Here is a 17,998-nt window from a genome sequence, read left to right on the forward strand (position 1 = left end):
GTGTTTAAGGTTGCTTTGGCCTGCAGGGCTCTAGTATTGTGATATCGCTTTCTGGCCTTATTTTTGGCCCTGATCAGGTCCATTATCTCTTCTGGGATCCAGTTAGGAGCATGGAAGACTGGTTTGAGTGACTGATGCTATTGCTGAGTTGATTTGCCTAGTTAAATTGTTTACAGCTTGATCTATTTCTTCTTTTTTCACGAATGACAGGGGGCGGACCGACGTGGACTGGGAGAACCTTAGAGAGCTTGTCCCATGGTATGAAAGAATGATGGGGAGAGAGCTGATCTTGAAGTCCTAACCTGAGTAGGATGGGATTATGATCTGAGTTAAGCTCTTCTACTGTCTCCAGCTGGTATTGATATTTGATGTTTCTGAGGATAACTATGTCTAATACATCAGAACTTCCTGATGGGCTGTAGTGTGTGGGCTCAGCTACTATTGATGAGTTGAGTAATGTATAGTTGAATAAGGTACGGCCTTTGAAGTTGATTGACGAACTGAACCAGGCCGTGTGTTTGGAGTTTAGGTCTCCTGCTATAATTATGGAATCCGTGGAGCCGAGGATGGAGTCTAAGTCTGCTGTCAATAGTGGAATACTGGGAGGGTTGTACGCTGCGTAGATTTAGAGTTTGCCTGCGTTATTAGTGTGCACCTCCACACCCATCACCTCAAGGTTTAGAGTTTGGGGGTTAGTCAGTGCATTGTGGCTTAAATAATTTTTGATAAAAATAGCTGTGCCACCTCCACTAGAGTTAAGTCTGTCTGTCCTGTATAAAATATAGCCTCTTAGTTTTGGATTGTTTGATGGTCTGAGGTGGGATTCACTGATCAAGATTATGTCTGGATTGTATCTTTTTGCAAATTCTTGCAGCTCGAGAATTTTATTTGTTAAGCCATTGGCATTCCATGCTGTTATCATGAGAGAATTTGGTTTAAATTTTTTAAACATTATAGAGAGCTGTTAATATGGATTGGGTTTCTAGGTAGAATCTTTTTCTGGAGGATGGTGAGGTGCTTGCTTTGCTGAATTCATGCAGCATTGTTGCAAGTGACAAGGTTAAAGCTGATGTGAGATTAGAGCTTGTTCGCTCTTGTGATGAAAAAGTCTGGGTTCTTACCGCTTCTGCATATGATTTGGACATGGATGAGGGTCGAGTGCCTTCCTGTGTTGTCGAATGTGAGGTATTATGATCTGGAGGGCGAACTGCTTGGTTGTGTGTTGTGTCACTGCTTGTAGGAACGTGGTTAGTTCTTGTTGATCCATGGTGTTTTGGATGGAAAAGGCAACCCTTGTAATTAGAGGGATGTGGTCCTCTACAGTTGGCACAACAAGCAGGTGTGGATCTGGGTTTGGTGCAGGAGTTAGTTTGGTGACCCTCACTGCATTTCAGGCATCTATATGCAGCTCTGCACAGTTTTTGGGCATGCCTGAACCTCTGGCATCTGTGGCACTGCCCTGCCGATGGCTTCTTCCTTAGAGGTTCGGTTGTAATTTTAAGCTTACAAATGTCCGTAACTTCATAGATGCTTTTTTGTGTGTTGGAGATTTCGACCAACACAAGTGGCATTGGTGTTTTATCTGACCTCAACATTCTACTCACTTTGATTGGAGTCAAACCTTGATTGATGAGGTCAGCTGTGATCTCATCAGTTGTGATACCCTCAACCACTCCTCTTAGAACTACTTTTAAGTTCTTCTCGCTAGCTAGCGGAAATGTGTGGAAGGGCAATTTAGAGTTGTCAAGCATTTTCGTCATCAAGCGATAATCAGTGACAGTGGTAGGGTGGATCTTTACACCCTCTTCAGTATTTCTTGCCCAGGAAAAATTGATATTTTGTTCTCCTAGGGATCTTGAGAGCATAGGTTATTTATTTGATATCAAGAGTTATACTTTTCGCTTTTATGTTGTTAAACGGTATCTTTTGTTTATTATTAACGATATACGATATATAAGAGTTTAAAAGTTCTCTTCATAGGAACACAATCTTTAAGAAACAAAAGGAATAAATGTTCAAAAATTTTCATAAAATATTCATAGATAAAATTTATACGTAATATTTTTAAAATATATTTTGTGCAACAAGTCCTAAATCGTAAATATGGTTTATATGCTCTTGAGGCATGGTAGACCGTGGTATCTTTGACTCATTTTTTTTTAAGGTGATTGGATTTATATGTCAAACAATTTTCATCAGTTATAATAAAAAGATAGATAATATAATTTTTGGTAACTCAACAGACTTTAAAGATTCAGCAAGCTGATTGTTTTTAATTATTGTTACTATTGTGACACCTCCAAGGACTCATAGTGGAGTTAACTTTATTATAGCAATATGTCACCTGTCAAATCCTTCCCAGTGTCATTAATGTACAGATTGAATAACAGTGGACCAAGGACTGATCCTTATGGGAAACCACTAGTTACTTTAAATTCTGAAGACTCACATCTGCCATATACCACTTTTTGATATTAGTCTGTCAGCCGTCTTCATATCCATGCTAATATTTTATAATCCAATCTCATATTCTCCAATTTATGCAACAATATTCCATCCATGCTGTATTCTGTCAAAAGGCTTAGCGAAATCCAAAAGTATCATGGTGAATGGTATCATTATAATAGAATGTGAATAAGTTGCCAGAACACGACCTTCCCACCATAGTCAACCCATGCTGTTCATTGCAAAGTGGAGATTCTCTATCTCCACTGAATGTAAGCCCTGATTGCAATTCTGAATGACCAACTTTTCTAAAATCTTCACCACTACACCTGAGATACTGATTGGTTGATAGTTGATGCATCAATTTTTGCACCACCATTGTGCAATGGAATTACCATACGTTCTTTCCACTCCTGTGAAATCTTTTCCTGTTCTGAGACTCAAATTATATAGCCTGGTCAAAGGAATAGCCAGTTCAGCTGAACGCTCTTTTAGCATCTGTGCTAATATCCTATCAGTCCCTATTGCTGAATTCTTATTCATTTTGTGCAACAGCTCTAATACCTCCTCCGAGCAGTGTACTCAGGATTTAATCTTGGGGGGGGGGGAGTTGAGTAGACGATTTGAGAATACACACTATGCACTGCATATGACCTATGACTGAGCATATGCATTGATCACTAATTCATAAGTAGTATAGAAATAGAAGACACGACACTACATAAATAAAAAAAACTGAATTCTAATTAGGAAAAGATTTTTGGAAAATTTTCTAGTAGTGTTTTTTTTTTTTTTCCTTTTTCTTTCGAGGGGGGGCACCACTGCTTCCTCCTCATACACATGAGTTTCTTCATCCAGTGAAGAGGTAGCAGTGAATTCAACATTGCATACACCACCAGGTTGAGAGCTTTCAGCAAAATGGGCATTCATAGTTTAACAACCTCATCTGTATCTGTCGCCCTCAAATCATCTGCATTCAATATAGTTATTCTTTCATATTCGTTCTTTCTATTACTTGCAGCATATCAATAGAATTCTTTGAGGGTTGTCTTTAGCCTACAAAGTCAGTTTCTTTTCATACTCAGACTTAATTTTCATAACGAACATCATCCTTATGTGCATGGTATTCCTTCCACATCATCCTTTTTCTTACAAATCTCTTGCTTGATAAGATTACACATCCATTTGATTCCTACCCTATTTATTCTTCGAACTGTTCGGATACATTCTGATATTGCATCATCATATCATCATCAAAAATACTTTCCTACTTTGTAATTCAACATGTAATCCTTTCTGAATGGAACATTCATAAACCTACTCACTTCCTAAGTGAGTACCTCATGATCACTGCCACCAACCAGAGGCAGAATAGTTACATCTTTAATTGAAACACCCTCTGACACCATAATCCACCACTTTTTTGACCTCAAGTTCTTTCTGTTGCATGCTCTTGAGGAAGTTGTCTTGCAACAGTTCCATAAATTCAGTTTCATTCTCATCATGAGAATTTACTGCTACCCAATCAATGTGATAATTAAAGTTCCCTCATTATGAATTACTCTATTGGATCACATAGACTACTATGCAAACACAGACTAAAGGAGACTATTATGCCATTCCTTATTATTTGGTGCACTCTGTAATCTTCATGACATTTGCAATGTGCCCTTTGTACTTTAGGCCTGTGAGTATCAGCCCCATATTTCGAAGCTCATCCACCTCCTGGAGCACAGTCTTTCACCAGTGTATAGTAGACTTACACCTCTGCATTGGCAAGGGCAACACCTTCTACTTGTTAACATTAAAACAGTAGTGCACTTATTTATTCAAGCTAGACATCTGTTTAGATTTTTCTGAAGGGACTTGGCATTAGCATCACTTATAACTCTCCCAAATTTTGCATAATAAAAAAAAAAAACTGAATATTCCTCTCAATTCACAGATACCATCAAGTTATTTGTTAAACAATAGCTGCCCCAAAATCCTGTGGCATGCTACTGCACCTCCATACACAACATACATTATGTGGCAAGCAAGAAGCAGACAATCATTGTAGACAATCTCCTATCCACCCATCTATTATTTATTCCCAGCTTGTACACTACTTGCTATATGGTGGTGTATTAGATACTTAAGTTCAGGAATATTGCTATACACAAGTTCCTCTTATGTGGTAGATTTGTTACTATCATAAAGCAATCCCTGCCTTTTACAAGTGTATGGTGATTGCATAGAGAATTTCATGTCTGTCAACTCTTTTTCCTAAGAGATCTTTCTGATACCTTAACCATAACTCGAAATGTAATATACTGACTGGTCTGTAATAGAAAACATCTATTCTGGTACCACCTTTTATTTGGTTCTTATTTGATTCCCATTTCTTGGAACCTCTGTGACAAATGCTACAAGGACAAGAAGTGAAAGAATCAGAAATTGAGGTGTTGATATACTATTGTAAAAGAGCTCTTAAGCTCCTACTCACTACAATAATGGTCAAAACTTGTCTAGGTAGTGACGATTTCCATAATGCATAGCAATATACACAGTGGATTTGCAAAGTTACTAGTTGCAAAGATAGCTCACAAGCAAGCTTCGTTTGCTTATGCTTAGGTATAGGGTTTAAACAAGAATATAATTTCTTGTCTATTACAATTTACTTGAGTACACTGTTAATAAGGATGTGGGATTGGATAACATGTCATCCATTTTTTTTGATAATATGCAAAAAGAGTTGATGTGTGCGTTGCGTGGTTTTTCAATGAAAGTCTTGTAGTAGACTTTTTTTGTGAATGATGTATACTGATAAAGTTCTCATTAAGTAATTCCACTATCTTCTCTTTTGTGGTCACTATGCTATCATCTGTTATCTTTCATACTTATTTCTCTTCTTGCTTGCCACAAAGTGCTTCAAGCACTTCAGTTATCTTTGGAACATTCTCCTCTCATATTGCACATTTCTTTCTACCATACCTGTCAAATTTGTAGCCAGAATTTTATGTATGTCATATATGGAGGACATATATTATCTTATCTCCTCCTTAACTCTTTTTTGATGCTGTTTGCTTAATTTTGTTGTTTCATGTTTATCAAAAAAAAGGCAGAGAGAAAAAAAAAAATGGCGGCGGCATTGTCATTCCATGATTTGAATGTAGATTTCAGTCGTTTCGTTAAGTGTGAGGTCTGTTATATGTATTCCTTCGATTACATAAATGATTTGTGGATGTTTAGTGCGGATGGAAGAAGGGTGTGTGCGAAGTGTGACCTGAACGAAGAACTAATGAATGCGAATATGAAATTGATGACAGAAAGTGCTAGTACCGATTGTATCGCGATTGCACGTTTGAAAGAAAAGGATAGTGAGCAGGAGAAGCGAAAAAATGTTAAAAAATCAGGAAAAAAGAAAAAGAGCGATATGACAACCGTAACGGATGTTAAAAGGGACGAAAGTGAGGTGGAAAGAAACGAAATTGAGAGAACGAATGAAAGTAGAACTTGCGTAATGCAGAAATCGCAAGTAAAAAAAATCGAAAGAATAAATGATGGCGAAAGTTCGGCGCATGTTGGACCGAAAGTACTGAAACAAAGAAAGATGAATGACAGTAAAAGTGAGAAGAATGATAGCGAAAGTTGGACGCATGTTAGTCCGAAAGTACGGAAACAAAGAAAGATAAATGAGAGTGAAAGTGAGAAGAATGATAGTGAAAGTTGGACGTATGTTAGACCGAAAGTACGGAAACAAAGAAGGATGAATGAGAGGGAATGTGAGAAGAGGGGGTCGAGAGTTAGAAAGTTAGAAAGATTTAATGATAGAGAGAATGTGTCGCGAGGTTCGGAAAGTGAATTAGATTGGATGAGGCAAGAAATGAAATGGATGCGGAATGAAATTAAGAGAATCCAGGTCAAAACTATTACAATAAATCATGATGGCATGAAAGAGTTAACGAAAGATGAGCGAGTGGCGTTGTATGGCGACTCCATTATTAAAGGTGTGCTAGAGGATAAAATGCACAAGGTATGTTTTCCAGGTGGTAAAATAAGTAGAGTGATTGAGGCATTGGATATGAGGCGGGAGCGAGCAAAAGAGTTAATTGTATTAATTGGTACAAATGATTTGAGAGAGAACAAAGAGCATGTCAAAATGAATGTCAAGAGACTGCTTGGAAAGATAAAAGAGAATAGTGTGACAGGAAGGGTGGTCAGTGTGTTGCCTAGGTATGATTGTGGTGAAATGAGGCGGAGAGCAAGGATTATGAATGGTATTCTGGCTGAAATGTGTGAGGAGATGGGAGTACAGTTTGTTAATGTGTGGAATGAGTTTGAGGGACGAAGTGAGCTGTATGGGAGTGATGGACTGCATTTGAGTGGTTATGGTGTGAGTCGCTTGGAGAGACTGCTGCTGGAAGGTAGAGAAGTGAATAGAGAAAATGAATCAGATCGAGAGGGGAGTGATGTGGAAGAGCAGGAGAGTAAGACGGGAGAGATCGAAGAAGTGGAAATCAATGGAGAGGTGAGTGGTATGAGTATAGAAAATGAGAGAATGGGCGTGCAAGAGGAGCAGGGAAACGGGGAGGCCCAGGGTGGACAGGGATACACAGCGTGAGAAAGGTGGATGCTCCAAGAGGAGGTGAGAGCATGTGTAGGCAGGAAAGTAATGGGATGACCAGGGATCAAGAGGAAACAGATGTTGTTGCAAAGGGTTCTAAAATGAAGAAGCAGAAAGAGAAATGGCCCCAGTCCAGCATGGAGAGAGCACATCGAGTGAATGGTATCAGTGGAACTAGCTGTAGATCCAGAAATGAGTTGTTGTGTTTATATACCAATGCTAGAAGCATAAGAAACAAGGCGGATGAAATGGTTGCACTAATTGCGTCTGTGCACCCAGAGATTGTCGGAATAAGTGAGACATGGTTAGATGAGGACGACATCCTGACAGGAATAGAGATGGAAAGGTATGATGTGTTTCGTGAGGATAGAAGGGATAAAAAGGGAGGGGGAGTGCTATTGATGATAGAGAAAGAGTTATGTCCATACAAGGTAGAGATGCAAGAGGGAAATAGGGCCAGTGGTTTTGAGGCAGTATGGTGTGAGATAGAGGTGAATAAAATCAAATACTTGGTGGGATGTTGTTATAGACCTGGTAATGTGGATGGTGGTGATAGTGAAATGTATAGTCAAATAAGCCAAGCAAATAAGAAAAGAGTGATCATTATGGGTGATTTTAATTATGGCAATATAGACTGGAATGAAGAGATAGCGACTGGAAGTAAAGAAAATGAGTTTCTTGAGTTTTTGAGGGATAACTACCTCAGACAGTATGTAACAGAGGGCACACGAGGATTAAGGGTCTTGGATTTGGTCATCTCATCGGAGGATGTAATTATAAATGAGGTGTCAAATCATCCACCAATTGGTGAAAGTGACCATGAGGTGATTACCTGGGTGGTTGCCAGCAGTGCAAGGACCCCTGTGAAAAAGGGGTATATGTGGAACTGCAAGGGGGGTGATTATGAGGAGCTCAGGAGACAGCTTGCAGATGTAGCATGGAATGAGGAGTTAGCTGGAAAAGAGATCAATGCAGCTTGGGGGATTTTCAAAAACTATTTAGTAGATGCAATGTCTAAATGTATACCATGGGTGAGAAGGTTAAATAAGGTAGGTGTGAGATGGATGAATAAAGAGATTAAGCATGCAATACAGAAAAAAAAGGCATTGTGGAGACAGCATAAGAGAAGTGGAAGTAATCAATTTCATGAGGTCTACAAAGACCAGGCAAGGAGGGTGACTTGGTTGGTGAGAGTAGCTAAAGAGAGGTATGAACAGCAGTTAGCTAATGAAGCCAAAAAGAATCCTAGGGAGTTCTTTCGATATGTAGCCAGCAAAAGAAAGAATGATTATGGAAGGATGACATTGATTGGAGGAAATGGTATAAAGACAGCTGTTGCAGAATGTGTTGTGGAGATACTTAATGAGCAATTCATAAAGATCTTTCAATCTTGTGAATGTGACTTCATGGAGAGATTAAGAGCAGTTGATGATGGGGAGGAGAGACTGACTGTAAGTGAGCAAGAGGTGTTTGGGGAGTTGAGTAAACTAGATGTAAATAAGGCTGTGGGACTTGATAATATATCACCACGTATTCTGAAGGAGTGTGCTAGAGAGTTGACACCTGCCTTGACATATTTTTTTAATACGAGTCTTGCACTTGGTCAAGTTCCTAAAGAGTGGAAGGAGGGCAAGATTGTGCCACTTCATAAAGGAGGTGATCGAACTCAAGCATCAAACTATAGGCCTATCTGTGTGTCAGGTGTTGTGGTTAAGTTGTTGGAGAAGCTTGTGAGAACTAGGATCCAGAGTTGGGTTGACAACAATGGTATAATTTTTGATGGACAGCATGGATTTGCTAAAGGGAGGTCATGTTTTAGTAATCTACTTACTTATTACAATAAAGTGACTGCTTCCTTGGACAGAGGAGAAGGATACACAGTAATATACTTGGATTTTGCAAAAGCTTTTGATAGAGTACCTCATGATAAGTTGACAGTCAAACTAGAGCAGATGGGGTTGGATATTAGATTAGTGCATTGGATTGGAGACTGGCTATCTGATAGGTATCAACAAGTTGTGTATGGGGGTGCAATATCCAGGAAAAGGAAAGTCACTAGTGGAGTGCCTCAGGGGTCTGTTTTAGGGCCATTACTATTTAACTTATATATTAATGATATTGGTGAAGATTTGGATGGAGATATTCAGTTGTTTGCAGATGATGCAAAGTTGGGACGAACCATAAAGAGTAGTGAAGATGTTGTGGCCTTGCAAGAAGACTTGAATAAATTGAGTGATTGGGCAAGCAAATGGGGATGTGAGTTCAATGTTGCAAAATGTAAGGTTTTAAAATTTGGAAAACAAAGATGGGATGCAGAATTTATGCTTGGTGAGAATATATTGTTGGAAGTAGAGGAAATAAGAGATCTGGGGGTGATAGTGGATAAGGATCTAAAATTTAGGGGACACATTGCCAAAATTGTGAAGACAACACAAAGACTTCTGGGAATGATGCGGAGGACACTGACATGTAGAAGTAGGGAGATACTTGTTCCAATGTATAAGGCTTTGATTAGGCCGCACTTGGACTATTGTGCCCAGATTTGGTCACCGGGTTTTCAGAAGGATGAAGAGATGTTGGAAAGGGTCCAAAGGCGAATGACTAAGGTAGTTTCTGACCTCTGGAATGTTGAGTATGAGGAAAGATTGAAAAGATGTAATTTGCAGAGTCTCGTGGAGAGAAGGAAGAGGGGAGATATGATAGAGACCTACAAGTTGGTAAGGGGTTGTTATAGGATCAATGGTGGAGAAGTTCTACAGAGAATAGTGGGAGATCAGGGGAGAACCAGAGGTCATCCCTGGAAACTGTATAAGGAGGGTGTGAGTAAGGGAGTGAGAGGCAGGTTTTTTTCGTGCAGAGTTGTGAGTGATTGGAATGCCCTGCCTGAGAGCGTGGTGTCTGCAAGTAGTTTGAATGTGTTTAAGACACGGTATGATGAGATGTGTGTGTAAGATAAAAGGACCTCCTAGATGAGTCTTTGACTCCATGAGGTCTTGTTTTAATAATAATAATAAAAAAAAAAAACCTGCTTTATTTTCCTGACTACTCGCACAGTTGTATATTTCTTATGTCAGATTTGTCCCTAGTTCTCATGTCATATCTGCCTCTTATCTCTGTACGTCCTCATCCCCATGGGTTTAAATTTGCATTTAAAAAATGCATTTAAAACTTCATGTTGCTTCCACCACATGCCACCTAAGATAGCCTTCAAAACCTTAGCATTCAGAAATATTGAATTTCTATCTCCTCTTTCCAGTTTATAATCTATCCTTTGCCTTCTACATTCCCAGATGTATAATAACATCTTAGTACATACAGTATACTCTTCTATTTATTTTGACCTCACCAAAAAAAAATTCCCAGTCATCACATGTAATGCCATTTTCCACCTAACCCTGAACAAGCACAATTTTTTTTTGCTATGGTTAGCAAATTCTTTTGCTATGGTTAGTCTTTTGCTCTTCTTTTCTCTTTCCAGGAGACTTTGTATCCCTTGATTTCTCTTTGCATTTGTATATTATATATTATTTTAGTTTCTCTATCCTTTGACATACTTATTCAATTACTTCCTCAAACTCATTCCCTTATTTCTAATACTACTTACACTCCTATACAAGCATGACATTCCATGTGAAATCAAATAAGTCATATTGTGGCATTCCCATGATCATTTCACAATGTGGGAACAGAAGGTGGTCTCTGTCTCATCGGTCACTTTGACAACTTTCTTTTCCCATTTCTATTTCTATACTTCCCCAGATATGATCAGTCCCATTTTTTGAAGATTATCCAACTTATTCCACATCTCCTTGCTCTGGTTTCTATAGCATACCTTTCTCTCCCTTTTCTGATTGTTATATGTGCTCTGCACATTCTCACAAACCCATTCAAATATAGCTGATTTCTTTTTAAATTACTCTTCAAATTAGCTTCATACATTTGTCAATTGCACTTTTTTGCTTCACACAATTTGGATACTATGGCATTAATTATCTCTGATTTGCACCCTCTCCCCCCCACACACTCTCAATTCTCAAATATTGTCATCCCTAAGCAACACTCGCTACTTTCCCAATTATGCTCTTATTCCTTATTTGTCACATCAGCTTCCTCAAATTCCTTTCATCACTTTTTTTTCCCTTGCTTTCTAAGTCATTAGCAATGGTTTTGTCTACAGCCACTGCTAATTTTACTCATTTGTTTCTTCCATCAAGCCTCAGTTATTGAACTCATTGCACCACCCAGAAACATCAAGCTTCCTGTTATTCACCATACCTCTAATAATGGAATTCCCAGTACAGATCAGTATTCTTCAAATGTTCAATTTCATCCTCTACATACCTAATGTCACTTTTCATTCCATTGACTTTTGTGTTTATTCCAAGTTACACTGTTTCCTTCCTTTTTGAATTTTGCAGTTTGTCACACGAATTGCAGAATTCACATTTTTGTTACATATACATAAAACTCCTTTTCAGTGTATCCAATGAGAAAGTTCGACAAAATTGTTTTCAAGCTGAAACTTTACTGATGATTTAGAGTGAATTTTTAAGAATGTTATTAACATTGTTACTATGTTATTAGGATGCTTATTAATGTTAATAGTTTGACTGCTTTGTCTCTTCCCATGCTTGATTCAATATGGTGATTTTTATTCTGCCTATCCTCAGTCTAGCTTTTTTGTACTTGTGCTTTTTTTTTTTTCTCAAGTTTCTTCACAATTACATTACCAAAATATCTTTAAATTCATTACCTATATAAAATAAATAACTACCTGCTTTCATTTACAATTATTATTATTATTATTATTATTATTATTATTATTAAACAAGACCTCATGGAGTCAAAGACTCATCTAGGAGGTCCTTTTATCTCACACACATCTCATCATACCGGGTCTTAAACACACTCAAACTCCTTGCAGACACCACACTCTCAGGCAAGGCATTCCAATCATTCACAACTCTGCACGAAAAAAACCTGCCTCTCACTCCCCTACTCACACCCTCTTTATACAGTTTCCAGGTATGACCTCTGGTTCTCCCCTGATCTCCCACTATTCTCTGTAGAACTTCTCCACCATTGATCCTATAACAACCCCTTACCAACTTGTAGGTCTCTATCATATCTCCCCTCTTCCTTCTCTCCACTAGACTCTGCAAATTACATCTTTTCAATCTTTCCTCATACTCGACATTCCAGAGGTCAGAAACTACCTTAGTCAGTCGCCTTTGGACCCTTTCCAACATCTCTTCATCCTTCTGAAAACCAGGTGACCAAATCTGGGCACAATAGTCCATGTGTGGCCTAATCAAAGCCTTATACAATGGAACAAGAATCTCCCTACTTCTACACGTCAGTGTCCTCCTCATCATTCCCAGAAGTCTTTGTGTTGTCTTCACAATTTTGGCGATGTGTCCCCTAAATTTTAGATCCTTATCCACTATCACTCCCAGATCTCTTATTTCCTCTACTTCCAACAATATATTCTCACCAAGCATAAATTCTGCATCCCATCTTTGTTTTCCAAATTTTAAAACCTTACATTTTGCAACATTGAACTCGCATCCCCATTTGCTTGCCCAATCACTCAATTTATTCAAGTCTTCTTGCAAGGCCACAACATCTTCACTACTCTTTATGGTTCGTCCCAACTTTGCATCATCTCCAAACAACTGAATATCTCCATTCAAATCTTCGCCAATATCATTAATATAAAAGTTAAATAGTAATGGCCCTAAAACAGATCCCTGAGGCACTCCACTAGTGACTTTCCTTTTCCTGGATATTGCACCCCCATACACAACTTGTTGATACCTATCAGATAGCCAGTCTCCAATCCAATGCACTAATCTAATATCCAACCCCATCTGCTCTAGTTTGACTGTCAACTTATCATGAGGTACTCTATCAAAAGCTTTTGCAAAATCCAAGTATATTACTGTGTATCCTTCTCCTCTGTCCAAGGAAGCAGTCACTTTATTGTAATAAGTAAGTAGATTACTAAAACACGACCTTCCTTTAGCAAATCCATGCTGTCCATCAAAGATTATACCATTGTTGTCAACCCAACTCTGGATCCTAGTTCTCATTAATTAGCATCTTTTCTTGTGTAAAAGTAAATGCAAAAAATTGATTTATTGTTAGCCATCTCACTTGATTTGTCATTATTCTCTGCTATCCTCTAAAGCTAATGAAATTTAAATGTTTGATCTTAAACATGCATATAATTCATTATTTTCCTTGTCTGGCTCTTCACCAAACTGTTTTTGATAATCTGCTTTGTCTTATACATCTTAAAATTTCATTTAGTTATGATAATTGTAAAGGTCCCCAGAGTCTGCAGTATTTAGGAAAGTGGATTGAAATACTTTAGGAAAAAAAAAGTTTTATAAAGTTATACTTTATGAAAACTTTCACAATTGTAATTTCTTAATGAATGTTTCAGAGCAGAGCATTATGATATCACTACCTGTGAGTAGCTCCCTAACCTGAAGCTCAGGTGCATCAGTTTCTTAATATTGTCATTATAACTATAAAACTACACTATACTACTTTGAAACATTTCAAGTAATAATTGCCATCATAGATCCCATTATTACTTTCGATAATATTCAAATCCTTGTCCAGATGATATTGCTTCTTAGATAGGGATCCCAGATACATTGGAAAAAAATACGGGACACTTATAACTGAGGGTGAAAGTTTAGTATGCGCATCCATCGCATATGCCAGTCTTATAAAATAATTCTAACTTTCCAAGTGTGTGTGTGTGTGTGCGTGGTAAGATTTACTATGCACACACTTTACTAAGTATAAGTAAACAAATAGTAAATCAAATTGTTAGGCTGCATATTTTCATTAAGCCACTTTAAGTTGCCTTCAAATGGTTTTCTACTTACTATTATAGATACAAAATAGATTGTTAATACAGTAATGCTCTTCTCACCTGACAATATTCTTATTAATCAATCATTCTTGCTCACTCTTGCAATACTTTTCTGAAGAATGAATTTCACTTAACAATTGTTTTTAAGAATCATGTCATGAAAAGCTACACAATCCTTACTGAAGAATGATTTTACAATAAGCATTGATTTTACAGTTTTTACAGATAATTTGTTTTTCTCATCAGTCCACGGGGCATTCATGCGAGAAAATAATCTTTTGACACACGCATTTGTTACAGGGATGCACATAACGAACTCCACTACTTTCTTTAAATTTGATAGTCCTCCTTCAACATTTTTTAAGAGATCCACCCAAACTTCATCTAAATGTTTGGATTTCAACAAGTCCTTCACTTCACTATCTTCTTTATACTTCAGAGCTGTTTTCACAAGCTGAGCCAATATCACGGCACACACCAAAATGTCAATGCACATGCGCACTGTTCTAACGAACTTATCATTGTTCCAGTGTTGCCATCACTCGCTTTGAGAAAATAACAACGCATCTACAGTTCCCTGTAATGACAGAGAGCGATGTTGGTAATAGAATAAAAATTGTAACTCATTGATTTTGTTATTCAGTCTTGAACTCTAAAATACAGGAGAAAAAGCTGTCCCGAAGAGTTTTCTCAGGACAACAGGATGCATTAGCCAAAAACGGGATGATCCTGTATTTTATGGGACGTCTGGGATCCCTATTCTTGGATTAACTTCAACCTCTAACTTTATTGGCATAAACACATGGGATAAAGTAATCATATTACTTTATCCCTGAATAACTGTTAACTTCATCTATTTATCCAACCACAAAACTTACTGAATACTGTCCTCATATTTGGGATAGCGTCTCTAAGAATTGCATAAAAATTCTTGGCACAGAATAGATAAGCAATTTGGTTAAAGGCCCATCATTCAGTGATTTACTGTTCATATATCTCATGTTTTGCTTCTTGCATTTTCTACTGATGTATCCATGGTCACACTTCATCATATCAATTAAGCATAAGTATACAAATTTTATGTCAAGTGCTGGACTTTATGTCAAGTACATTATCATATGGATAATTAAATAGCAGATCTCTAACATAGTTCTGTAAAATCTATTTAGAAAACGTGCTATTCCATTATATTTCTCACTAAATTTATTTGGTTTTTGAGATGATGCTCAAAATCATTCTTTGAGACTTGAGATTATATTCAATTATTTGGATACAAAATTCTTTTTCTCTTAGCATTAGAAACTGTTTTGTAAGCCATAACTCTGTTAGTCTCTACCATAGTTGGAAAACAGCAATCAGAGAGCAAATAATTACAAGGATCAGGATATATAAAAAATAATTCATATTTAATGTGTAGCATGTTCTTGACTTTTTAAGGTAAACCATTACAGTTTTGGTATTTTGTAACATTGAAATAACAAGCAAAGTATGTTATTTTTAAGTCATACTCTTTAAATTTTGATAATTAACCAATAAAAAAATAGTCCAGGGTTATATTTGTTATTAAAGCATGTAATGTATTTTTAATAGTTAATATTAATTTTGTAAAAGCTTATTTTCTGTTTTCTGTTCTGCAGTTGTTGTACCACTAGAAAAAACTAATAGTGAATTGAGAAGTCAGTTACTTATGGAAGAAAAAGAAGAAACTTCAGAAAAAGCAGAAGAAGAGAAAAGCGAAAAAGAAGAGAATACTGTTGGTTGTGGAAATGTAAGAGGAATATTTTTAATATTATTTGTAGAAATCTTTCTGTAGTGTATCAGTTGTGTACTTCAGTATTCACATGAAGTCTATTATATGTATAATTTATATGTATACAATGCCTTTTTATCATAACTTTTTATGTTGTAATACAACTCTTAAAACTATTGCTACAAAACTTTTGAATAGTCTCAAACTGCCGTAGCGCAATTGGAAGAACAGCAGAACATTGCACCCTTCGATTGAAAAAGATCTGGATTCGATTCTAATCATGATGAGGGGAATCCTTATATGGGCTTTTTTCAATTGAAATTAAGTTTGCCGATCTGATAGATGGTAGCAGGTTTGTTTCTCCTGGAAACTCGGATTTTTCATCCCGCATACAGACAAATCAGCCTTCAGAACACGCGCAAATTTGACAAAAAATACTGTTGTTGGTGATGATAGGCAATAGATGACGTTGATTGTCATAGTTGGAGAATTAAATAGTAGTGGAGAGGATGAGATGTATTTAGCTAAGTAGAGTGGTGTGCCCTCCCATGATGAGTCCTTGAACTCCCTGGAGGCGTCATATGATAATAATTAATTAATAAGAAATCCTCAGTGAACTATTTATCTAGTTATGTCAACTCGCACATATATGTTAAACATACTATGAAGATGCAGAATCTTTCATTTAAGGGCACAGCATCATGGAAACATCCACATCTAACTTATTAAGAGATAGAAGATTTTCATCACCAGTGTGCAACCAACACCTTACTTAAATTATAATGAATAGAAATGGAAGGATATAGTATTTTCTGCAAGGATAGAAAGGGCAAGAAGTGAGGATGAGTGCTGCTGATGATAGCAGGGGTAATTATGTTCACATAGGGTAGACATAAAAGGGGGAAATAGTGGCACTGGCTATGTGGCAGTATGGTGTAACATGGAGGTTGAGAGGAAGAAATATTTAGTTGGACGTTGCTATAGGCCTGAGAATGTGGAGAGTGGTGATGAAGAAATGTATAAACAACTTGAATTAATGAACAAAGGAAGAGTAATTATTATGGGTGATTTTAATTATGGCAGTATAGATTAGAATGAAGAGATAGCATTTGGAAATAAGGAAAATGAATTTCTCAAGTTCTTGTGTGATAACTATCTCAGGCAGCATGTAAAGGAGGGTACTCAAGAGTTTTAGATCTGATCATTTCATTAGAGGATGTAATTGTGAGTGGAGTTTCGCACTTTCGTCCAGTTGGTGGGAGTGATTATGAAGTGATCACCTGGGTTGTGGCTAGCCATATGCAGACTTCTATAAGGAAAGGATATATGTGGAAGTACAATGCCAGTGATTATGACAAGCTTACGAGACAGATTGGAGCTATAGCGTGGAATGAGGAATTGAGCAGTAAGGAAATAAATGATGCTTGGGAACTGACAAAGAAATATATAAAGCACATCAACATGTGAATGTATTCTGAAGGTGAAAAGACTGAATAAGGAAGGTGTAAAATGGATGGATGTGGAGCTTAAGCATGAAATCGGAAAAACAAAGTGCTTAGGAGGGAGTACAAGATGAATAATGTTAAAAATTAGTTACATGAAGAGTATAAAGAACAAGCCAGAAGACTGACTCAATTAGTATGGAAAAGAAGAGTAGAGTATATGCAGAAATTAGCAAATCAGGCAAAGAAAAATCTTAGAGAGTTTTTTAGATATGTGGCAGGAAGAAGGAACATGTTAAGATGATGTTAATGGATGAAAGTGGTAGAATGGTAACTGCTGCAGAAGACATTGTTGAAATATTCAGTGATCAATTTATAAGGGTTTTTCATCATCATCAGGGTGGAATCATGAGGAACTTATGTACAGGACATAGGAGAGGATGGCTTAATTGTGAATGAGCAGGAGGTATTTGAGGAAATAAATAAACTTGATATCAATAAGGTGATAGGATTTGATGACATATCACACCACACACATCTTAAGGGAATGTTCCAGGGAATTAACAGTAGCACTGTTAATGCCTATTTTAATAAGTCTTGCAACAGCACAGGTTCCAAGGGAGTGGAAAGAGGTTAAATTGTTCCACTGCATAAAGTGGTGATAAGGCTGTAACTTCAAATTATAGGCCAGTCTGTATGTTCTACAGTTGGGGTGAAGGTACTGGAGAGATTGGTGAGAGGTAGGATACAGAAATGGGGTGATAACAGCAGTATTCTCTGTGGTTATCAGCATGTGTTTGTTAAGGGGAGATCATGTTTCACTAACTTATGTACTATAACAAGGTAACAAATACCTTGGACAGGGA

At 37.3% G+C, this 17,998-nt stretch overlaps 1 protein-coding gene across 4 annotated transcripts in view; it reads left to right on the forward strand.

Moving 5' to 3' along the window:
- Positions 1 to 17,998, forward strand: part of LOC150110231 (uncharacterized) — a 120,818-nt gene that overhangs the window by 70,285 nt on the left and 32,535 nt on the right. For all 4 annotated transcript variants that reach the window (XM_090392217.1, XM_090392226.1, XM_090392234.1 and 1 more), the window contains one exon: positions 15,578 to 15,708. In XM_090392217.1, the coding sequence (XP_090248343.1) occupies positions 15,578 to 15,708 (131 nt within the window). The remainder of the gene's footprint in view (positions 1 to 15,577; positions 15,709 to 17,998) is intronic.

Source organism: Typopeltis vanoorti, chromosome 1 (assembly GCF_054136105.1).
Source record: "Typopeltis vanoorti isolate ZY-2024b chromosome 1, IOZ_Tvanoo_1.0, whole genome shotgun sequence".
In the NCBI taxonomy this organism is placed as follows: domain Eukaryota; kingdom Metazoa; phylum Arthropoda; class Arachnida; order Uropygi; family Thelyphonidae; genus Typopeltis; species Typopeltis vanoorti.